Here is a 10,000-nt window from a genome sequence, read left to right as displayed (position 1 = left end):
GTGGTGTTGTCTCTCTCTCTCTCTCTCTCTTTCTCTCTCTCTCTCTCTCTCTCTCTCTCTGTCTCAGACACATACACATACACACACATAGACATACACAAACATGTGCACACGGTCTCACACTTTAACACTGTATTCGCCATTAAACGTGAGTAAAATAGGCTGAGCAGTAAGTGCATATCTGTCAGACTTTCCTAACACTATTCCTGTGAGCATTTCAGACCAAGTGAAAAAAAACAAATAAATAAGTGGACTAAAACTCTAAAAGGGCTTTGTCTGGGGCGTCCCTTTGGTCATTAAAGTAATTATTTATGAAAAGACCACAAAAATTTAAATAAACTCTCCTCCGTATGATTCTTCCCCGTAATCTATTCTCTGTCTTAGTCTCTGTGTAAGTGTTAATCTCCCTGAGGTAAAATGCGTAAATCTGTGGATTAATGCTTGGGAAAAGTTGCATCTGCTTCTGTCTCCGTCCTCTATTTGCACACTCGGAGCAGATGACGTTGCTGTGTTATCACCACTGTCATCCCCTTGAGTACACTTTCAATTCAATTCAAGTTTTATATGCACCCAGCTTTATACAATATCATTGTCATGGAGCAGTTACTGGAATTCCTCCTCTTAAACCCAAGGTCCCTGGGAGTTTGAGAGCAAAGAAGAAGTATGAGGAATTTTGATAGGCTTCAAATAATGCTTTGCGGTATTATTGGGCATGGAGTGGGAAGAATGACTGTTGTTCCTGCTACTGTTGCTGGTGATGATGATGATGGTGATGGTGGTGTGTGTTTGTGTGTGAGTGTGTGTGTGAATGTTTGTGTGTGTGTGTGTTTTTGTGTGTGTGTGTGTTTGTAAGCATTCAAGAGCCAGATTTGAGAAACACACCTTTGGATACAGGGGATACAAAGGTTTACAAACATCACTTCAATACATGTTGACTTGCGTGCTGTGAAAGAGTGTCTGAATGCAATCACCCCACCATACACACTCCACAAAGATATCAAAATGTCCTTGACTCTCAGTGTTTAAGTCTCATTTGTGAACTTTTCACTCCATATTACCATTGTGCTGTAATTCTTATTGATCCAACGCTATTTTTTCATCATAGCAGTGAAGCAAAGGTTGTATCTTCGCTATAATAATGCATTAAAGTCATGGTTTTAGCTGTAGATTCCCAATAATCTACTATGGTTTGTTGTTGTCAGCAGTGGACTAAATTGATGTGGTTGTGAACTGGGATGCCGTAAGAGAACTTTCATAGTGCCTAGTAATCAGTGGCCTTCACCTCTGTCTCTCTCTCTCTCCCTCTCTCTCTCTCTCTCTCTCTCTCTCTCTCACTATCTCACTCTCTTTCTCTGTCTCCCTTCTGCATTCCCACCTCTCATTTCCCCCTTGTCACTCCCTTGGGGAGGTATAGTTGGGTAGGAGAGAATTGGCTACTATGGCAACAAGAGCCCTCCCTTTCCCATGGGTCTCCTTAGCAACTGGTAGCTTGGTATCTGAGTTCTTGAGTGTGCCCAACATGCCAAGCGTACGTGTATGTTTGTGAGGTTAGCGCTTTCTGCTCAGTATTGCGTGACTTGGACGCGTCATACATGTGTGGGCAAACCTGAGTATTGGCCCAGTGCTTCTGAGAATGTTTTATTTATAGGCAACTGACTTTGTAAGAACGCTGTCGCCTTCTGGTCATGACAGGAGTGTGTGAGTGAGTGTATTGACAAATATGGATTATTGGAAATTCATATTGTTATGTATATACCGCATATATGTATTTGTCTTAGTGTTTGTGAGTGTGTGTGTGTATATGTGTGTGTGTGTGCATGCGTGTGTGTGTAAGTGTAGGCGTTAGCTATGCGTGCCTGATTACAACAATTCTATGTTTCCCAAAGCTCTGAAACTGAAACAATTAAAGAGATGATTTTATGAATTTTGCATGCCGCATGCATGCTCAGCGAATGAGTTTTCTGCTCTGGAGAAATTAAATTAAACCCTGAGAATGATGTGTATTAAAGTCTGATCAGAGGTGTGCACTGACCTTTAGAATGCGGGAAATGAGATTCTTATTACTATGAATGAGATTACGATGAGGGAGGGGTTGGAGAGCAGGGTGAAGCCTTGCATTTGTCTCATTGTAGCTTGTCCGTCTTTTTTTTTTCTTGTATGTAGCAGTCGGTGCTTTCAATATAATCAAAACCACACGCTCTCTGTGGGCTATTAAAGGAAAAAAACTCCACACACAATACACACATACACACACTACGTCTTCTTGTAAAAACTGTTATTAAAACCCCTTGAAAGATGTACAGGACTTAACGAAGTACATGGCAGACTCTGTGGAAAATGTGAGTCTGGTTACCGAATGAGGTACATGCATGTGTGCGCGCGCGTGTGTGTGTGTGTGTGTGTGTGTGTGTGTGTGTGTGTGTGTGAGTATGAGTGTGAGTGTGTGGCTTTGGAGCACGCGAGGGCTCTCACAGGTGTATTACTGCTGCACCTGTCATGTGATTCCTCTCCGGGGACCAGATGATCTGGCAGTCCAGCTTTGGAAAAAACGTGACGGATGCCGTAAGCGTGACGTCGTTCGAGCAGGTTTTGAGTAGGCTGTAAGACACGGGGATCCCAGGCCACTCCCGTTCTTACTCGCTGGATATAACAGGGCCATCCTGGCACTTTTGGGTGGATTTTCCGAACCCCTATCTGGCTCTCAGATGTTCGCCTAATCTGGCATCTCTATTTATATCCCTCAAGCCCACGCAGCCCCCACATCCCCACCCAGCCACCCACCCACCCACCATTCTTAGCTCCTTCAGGAAGCACAGACTGCAATCGACATGGTTCTGACTGCAATTAGTACACAGCCAGGCAGGAATCCCCCACCAACCCCATTACCCTCCCAACAGAGATGCTCCAAGCTCCTAGACCTGGTACGAGGTTGCAGATATTCTCTTTTTTTTTTCCTCTCTGCATTCCAGATTGTTTGGAGAGATGGATTGTGTGGGATAGTGTTTGCTGAGTCCTAAGTTACTGATTTGTGAGACTAGGACCCAGGTTTTAAGCCGGTTTTGCAGCAGTTTCTGCACGTCTCTGTATGACTTCTACTGCATCTTATATTATTCAAGTATTTTTGACTGTGTGAACTTGGAAATAACAGCCTTGAAATCATTGCACATGACAAACTATTCATTGATGATTACTAATAATTAGTCCTGATTTTTTTTTTTTTTTTCACGGCAAACAGTTTGGTTCATTCACCCAGCAGGTTCTTCTACCAGTGACACTGGTGGCCATTAACTAAATGTCGTGCCTGCACGTGCTTCATTCCATGTTACTGCATCCTAGTTTCATTTGGAGCTATTAGGCTTTTTCTTCTGCCTTGAAGCTTGTCCCTGTGAGCAGTGTGAACACAGCTACCCCCCAGTTTCCATTAATCTGTTGTGCCTCGGAGTTCTTTATTTCTCTTCAAAGGGACAAGCAGAGCCATGACATCAATCACAGGATGCGAATATTTATCCGTCGCTAATTTCCATCAATAGCCCCGAGACAGGCTTAGCTGACAAAACTCATTCCCGTGCCGAACAAAAAACCTCTCGCATCAAGTTGCCTTAGCACCCCCCCCCCCCCCCCCCCCCCCACCACCACCCCAACACCTCCTTCTTCCCTTGTCTCCAGTTCGAAAAACACTTTCACAATAAATGCACTTAGAGCCAACCCCCCCCCCCCCCCCCCCCGCTTACTTTGTGCTTATCAAATTAATGCTTGGAATAAAGAGATACCCAATGACAATGCATAATGGCTCCTAACTGTATGAAATGGTTTAATAATCACTGTTTGAGGAGGGATCTCTGCTCTACCCTGGCAGATGCTCCTCTGTGTACCAGAGCTTGGCATCCATCTTTTGTGTGGTAAAATCATTTGAATTGGGTGAGTGGTTTTTCATCCTTTGTTCCCAGGTTCCGTCTCCCTCTTGTCAAACAATTCTTTTTTTTTTTTTTTTTTTGGTGAGATTGGACTCTCGGCAAGTTGTGCCTAAATAGTTTGACCTGTTTCCTCAGCCCTTCTATGAGCAGCCTCTTGAGAGTGCAATGGGGGGTCGGAAAAGGAAGGACGGGAGGGGGGCTCCATGAAGGGGTACCCTATTGTGTGGCGTAGAAGGTTCTCACAGTGGGCCCCAAAGATGTACCCCCACATTCCCAACCCCATCCCCACACCAGCTGTCCCCCAATGCCAGTCAGGCAAGCCAACCTCAACCATGCCTACTGGGTCACCACACCACTCCCAGGGTCCTCTGCAGACTGCCCGTCTGGGAGTGAAGACCGAGGGGCAGCTGGCGTGACGCCAGGCTTGTGAACTGGGCGCTGTCACCGTGCTCACGCAAAAGCTTCGCACTCTCTGTCAAGCAGATGTGGCCATCTCCAAGAGAGGAGCCATCTTGGCTTAGGTTGAATGTGGGCAAAGAAAGCAGAGAGTGAGATTCTGTAACCCCGACCGCCTTGTCTGTTCGTATTCTCAATGAGAGCGTATGATCTGTAGATCACACTGTGCTGACCTTCATATACACACTACCTTGTTTTCTTTGTCAAATTGTCTGAATTGATTCTCAGCGTCAGCCTTCCCACCCTGAATTTGAGATGAAACTGGGTGGGTGTGTGGGATTGAGCGGGAATCGATTTGAATGGAGGGCACACTGTGGGTGAAATCAAAAGGATGGCGAGAAACAATAAATTTTCGTTTCCAAGGAAAGGAACAAAGCGGGGCTGCTTCAAACAGGAAGTGTGGTCCTCAATTCCAGACAAATGCCCAGCCTTGGAAAAGTCCATTGAGTGTCAAGGCCATCTGTGTATTGAGGGAGAAAAAGAAAAAAAACCCCAAAAAACCATGAACTTGTCAGACTGGAGGGTCAGTAGGTCTTAAGATCTTAATCTCGAGACAAAGAGGACTCAGGAGAGGCGTGATAGAGGAGACTAAAGCATTAATAAAACCATCAGCGTTACAGCAACTAATGAGAACGGAGCTCAAGCACTTCAGCTGAGGGGGCCACTGGGACGTCAAGTTCTCCTCAACTGAACGAGGAGTCTCTCTGAATGAATGTCTTTTTTTTTCCCTCACTCACTAGATCGTGTTGTCAGACCCTGGCGTAAGCAAACTGGTGTATGTAGTTAATTGAAAGTGTCTGGAAGTGTTCTGCTAGAGGCAAAGGAGGATAGGGACTGATTTTACAGCCTTTGACGTGGGCTCTGGGCTCCACTGTAATAGGAGCGGGCAGTGTCGTTGCTAGTTAGCTTAGCCTGCAGTTACCCCCAGGGGGTGCTAGATTAGGGAGAAGAGCTACTTCATGGAGGATCAAAGAGCAAGACTGAATGATATGGCTGATGTATCACTTTGAAATGTACATTTAAATCAAAATAATGATCTGAATGTATATTACTGTCCTAAGTTAATGTCAAAGTGATACACTGCTGACAAATACACTGAGGTATTGCACTCTGTCTCTGGTGATGTTGGCGACTGACTTGCCACTTTAACACATCGTTCAGTCAAACTGTGCAATACAAACACTTATCAAATATCGTTTAGCTGTATCTGCTTCTGTGGTAGTAGGACTCTATCTCATTCTCTGCCTTATCCTTTGCAAGAGAACTCTGGGATCCACCCATCTGGGAGTGCCCCTGAATCAGCCAGGATTAACCTGGGATTGTCTGGGATTACTTGGGATAGGGGAGGATTAGCTGTTATTGCCAGTTTTCAGGGATGTGAGGGATATGGGCAAACCAAATTGCCCCTGACTCACTCCTCTTTCAACCAAAATGAACCTGGGAATGCTTGCAACCCCCCTTTTAGGTACCTTTATATGATGAAGTGGAAGGAAATGGCCAGCTTTTATTGCCAATGCCTTCTCTAAAATCTCCACCATATAAACGATCGCAAAACCAACAATGCAAAACCAACCATGGCTTTACTTACGTGATTCCTAATGAATCGTGTTGCAGTGTAACTCCCCATGAAAGGCTTTTGGGAAGTTACACGGCTGCATCAAAAAAAAAAAAAAAAAAAGCAGCTCTCCTCTCCTTCTCCTCCTCCTCCCTCTCCTCTCCTCTCCTTTCACAAACAAACCTTTCTATTTCTCTTGCACGTTTACTGTGTTTCCATGGTAACCTTCCTCACACTGGAGGTGTTACCTTGAGGAACTGTTCTCTGATCACCTGACTGGAGTCGCCTTCATTTTTTTTTTGTCATCACTCATGCTATATTTCAGTCGAATTGCGGCATGTGCCCTTCCACATAAAACGACTGATGTCACTAGTGACTGGCCCTCAGAAATATTTTTTCCTTTTTCACATCTGCACGTGATTGAAAAAAATAAAATAGCATTAATACTCCTCCCCATTACATTAGGGATCTCATTATTCCGACTTTTTTATCTGCCTTTGTAAAGACAGCTGTCTCTTCTTGCACTGGCACCATTCGTATGGGGGACATAGTATGACCAATTATATCAGTCACAAAGTGACTCAATGAGTGAGTGACTGATGGACATATGAATGAGTGTGCATTACTGAAAAGCCTTAGGAAAGCATTGTATCTGAGCCAGAGAGTACTCTGTTAGAGAATTAGTAACAATAGTACTGTTGCACCTTTTTCATCAGCTGATTTGTTCCTGGATAATGAGACATACTATTTCAATGAGGGAAAGAGGGAAAGAGAGAGTAGAAAGTCTCTGTAGGGTGAATGGAGGTGAGAAAGGGAGTGACAAAACGAATATCAGAGGAGAGAGAGCGAGAGACAGATACGTCTGATTCCATTATGTGTGCCTGCTGCTGGCTCAATCACTTGATGTATTACCTCTCTCAGGCTGGGAGCAGAGGCTGGCAAAGAGCCAGACTGGCAGAGACTTCAAACACAGCCAAAGCCAGGCACATTGAACCAGGGATTAGCCGACATCCACACCATTAAAGTCTGAGGGAGGGTTTCTCCAATCCCTCTGAACTGAACTCAATATCTCTATGATGTCCAGTCCAGGATAGCCCCAGCCAGCTCCTTGAGAAAGGATCAGAGTGTGATTATCATATGTTTCTATTGAGACTTTTAGATCTTATCCGTGTTTCCAGAATTTTGATTTATGAATGATTCTATATGGGAAGTTTAAAATATGGATGATTAGGTTTGGTTGGCGGTTTCAAATATATTTAGCACAGATGGTCTGTGGTAGAAGCGTCGCATTAACGTCCAGCTTCGAATGAATGAATAAACAGAAACATCAAATGCTAGCCGCTATCGATCAAATGCATTTGAAAGGACCTGCACAATAGTGCTTGAATGTGTTGGTGGAGTCAGATCAAGCAATAGATAGCCGTCCGTGTATTGGAATCCTTTCAGAGATAGAGAGGAACAAAGAAACAGATTCTCTTGGTCTGAACCATATAAACTCTCAGCCGAAACGATGCTAACACTCTCTTTTCCTCTTTTCTTCTTTCTTTCTTCCCCTGCAGAATTCCATCCGCCACAACCTGTCCCTGCACACCCGTTTCATCCGTGTGCAGAATGAGGGCACGGGCAAAAGCTCCTGGTGGATGCTGAACCCTGAGGGAGGGAAGGCAGGGAAGGCTCCGAGGCGACGTGCTGTATCCATGGACAACAACACCAAGTATCTGAAAAGCAAAGGACGGGTGAGCCGCAAGAAGATAATTGGACGAGCAGGGATTGGGACAGGGACAAGGGTGGGGCTTCACAGCTCTCCAGAACAAGGCAGCCCCACAGGCAAGCCGGTGACGGGTGGGGGAGGGGTGGGGGAGGAGTTTGAGGCGTGGACGGACCTCCACTCACGTGCGAGCTCCTCAGCTTCCACCCTCAGCGGCCGACTGTCGCCCATCCTGGCCGAGGGTGAGATAGAGGACACGGAGGAAGGAAGGCTGTCCTGCTCCACGTCCCCGCGCCTCTACCCCAGCCCCTCTAGCGCCCGCTCTCCTGCAGCCCACTGCCCTAGCGTGGAGCTGCCTCAGCTGGCTGACTTTACTGGGGCCATTAGCCTGGATGAGGGCTACCACCATCACCAGACTCCCCGCCATAAGCACCCTGCCTTTCACTTCAGCACTGGGGTGAAAGCCCAAGGTTCTTACTGTGGGCCAGTGTATGGTCAGTCAATGTTGCGCCACCATTCCCCCATGCAGACTATCCAGGAGAACAAGGCATCCAGTTTCTCCGGTGGCATGCAGCCCTACGCGGGTACCAACGCCCTGCAGAGCCTGCTTACCGGGGGACCCCAGTTCTGTGCCAAGGACATGATGCTAGGGCAGGAGCGAGATACACATTCCATGATGGTCACATCCAGCAATGGAGTGGCCACCAGCAGCCACCACCATGGCCACAGTTCAGGGCACAATCACAATAACGCTCACAATCACAGCCATAATCCTCCTCACAACCACAATGGTACTCACAGTCAACCACACAACCACAATCCTGCTCACAGCCACAACGGAACACAGAACCACAGCCAATCACTCAGCCATAACCCAGCTCATAACCCTGGCACCAACACCTCAGCTCACACTCACAATATCAGTCACAATCTGGGACAGAATCATCGTGCCCGAGCCACAGCCCTTCCCTCGCGGGCCAGTGCCGGCCACATGCAGCCCTACAACCATAAGGCTCCTTACCTGTACAGTCCCACAGCTCACGCGCACCTCCCTGCCTCAACTACGCTGCCCCCCAACCCTGCCGGCATGCAGGGCATCCCTCAGGACTCCTGCCATCTAGCCACCGCCCCCCACCCACACCCTCGTCACAATGCTTACCCTAGCCCGCATCAACAAGGCATGTCCGATGGAGCCTACCATCAACCTCAGGGCATGGGGGGAGGAGGGGGAGGGGGGAGCAGTTACCATGGTTATCATCATCCCCACCACCCTTACCCTCACGAGCGGCTGCCAGCCGACCTGGACTTGGACATCTTCCACGGGAGCCTCGACTGCGACGTGGAGTCCATTCTTCTCAACGACATCATGGACTCCGGGGAGGAGATGGATTTTAACTTTGACTGCTCGCTGGCGCAGGGCGTGGGCATGGGTATGGGAGTGGGCATGGGTCTAATGGGTCCTCAGCAGAGCCACAGTAACCAGAGCTGGGTGCCAGGCTGAACATTCAGACCCATTCTAGAACACTCTCAAAGACATCACTACCTATAGGCCTGGCCTGCAAAGAGGCCACCCCATTCACTAGCAGGGTGGATGCACTGTGCTTATTTATGACACTCCTCATTGAGTAGAGGAAATCCGGAAGAAAAAGAAATTCTCGCTCATGTCTTGCTCCACCCACTCATATCAGTGTGTTGTGCTTAGATTTGTCCCCATCTCATCTTGTTTCTTCCCTCCCATACGATTCTGCTTTATGTAAATCCAAGTTGCTCTTGTTGACTGCATCGTGCTGACAATCTCATCTGTGTTGCCCAACATTGCCTTCTTCTACAGTCAAACCTGAACTCTCAAGCACTTTAAACTGCATAGAACCAAATCCATATCTCACTCTCACACAATGGGGATCTGGCTCCCGGGAGGCTGGAACAGTAGCTGACATGTTATTTTGCTACACAAGTGGGCACATTTCACACCCATAGGGGGCCCTCTGAAAAGAATAAGGGATGTCAAAAATAAAGGCCCTTATGTATACGCTGAGAAGTTTTGTTTGTCAGTGTTGTTTTACTGGGTTAAAAGGCAGGAAACATACAGAATATATATATAGATATTTTTTTTTTTTTTGGAGGAATTCCAGTTTCCCCTTTTGGCAAAAGGGATTTTCTCTGTGTAATTTACTCATTGAATATGAGAAATGTCACCTTCATCAGAAGTCATTTGACAAAATCACATATCTCTCTCTCTCCCTCTCTCTCTCTCTCTCTCTCTCTCTCTCTGTGTCTCTATCTCTTTTTTTTACTATACCCACACATTCATTGTTTATTCAAGTCTACTGCTAGGATTTGACTCTTTTAGAAATTCAACCCTGAACA

At 46.6% G+C, this 10,000-nt stretch overlaps 1 protein-coding gene across 1 annotated transcript in view; it reads left to right on the top strand.

Annotated features, from left to right (window-relative positions):
• LOC115819199 (forkhead box protein O3-like) overlaps positions 1 to 9,134 on the top strand; it is a 25,282-nt gene extending 16,148 nt beyond the window's left edge. The window contains exon 2 of the mRNA XM_030782758.1: positions 7,485 to 9,134. Coding sequence (XP_030638618.1) covers positions 7,485 to 9,134 — 1,650 coding nt within the window. The remainder of the gene's footprint in view (positions 1 to 7,484) is intronic.
• The last annotated feature ends 866 nt before the right edge of the window (positions 9,135 to 10,000 follow it).

This window comes from Chanos chanos, chromosome 8 (assembly GCF_902362185.1).
Source record: "Chanos chanos chromosome 8, fChaCha1.1, whole genome shotgun sequence".
Taxonomy (NCBI): domain Eukaryota; kingdom Metazoa; phylum Chordata; class Actinopteri; order Gonorynchiformes; family Chanidae; genus Chanos; species Chanos chanos.
Note: the sequence above shows the minus strand (reverse complement) of the source record. Positions and strands in the feature narration are given on the sequence as shown.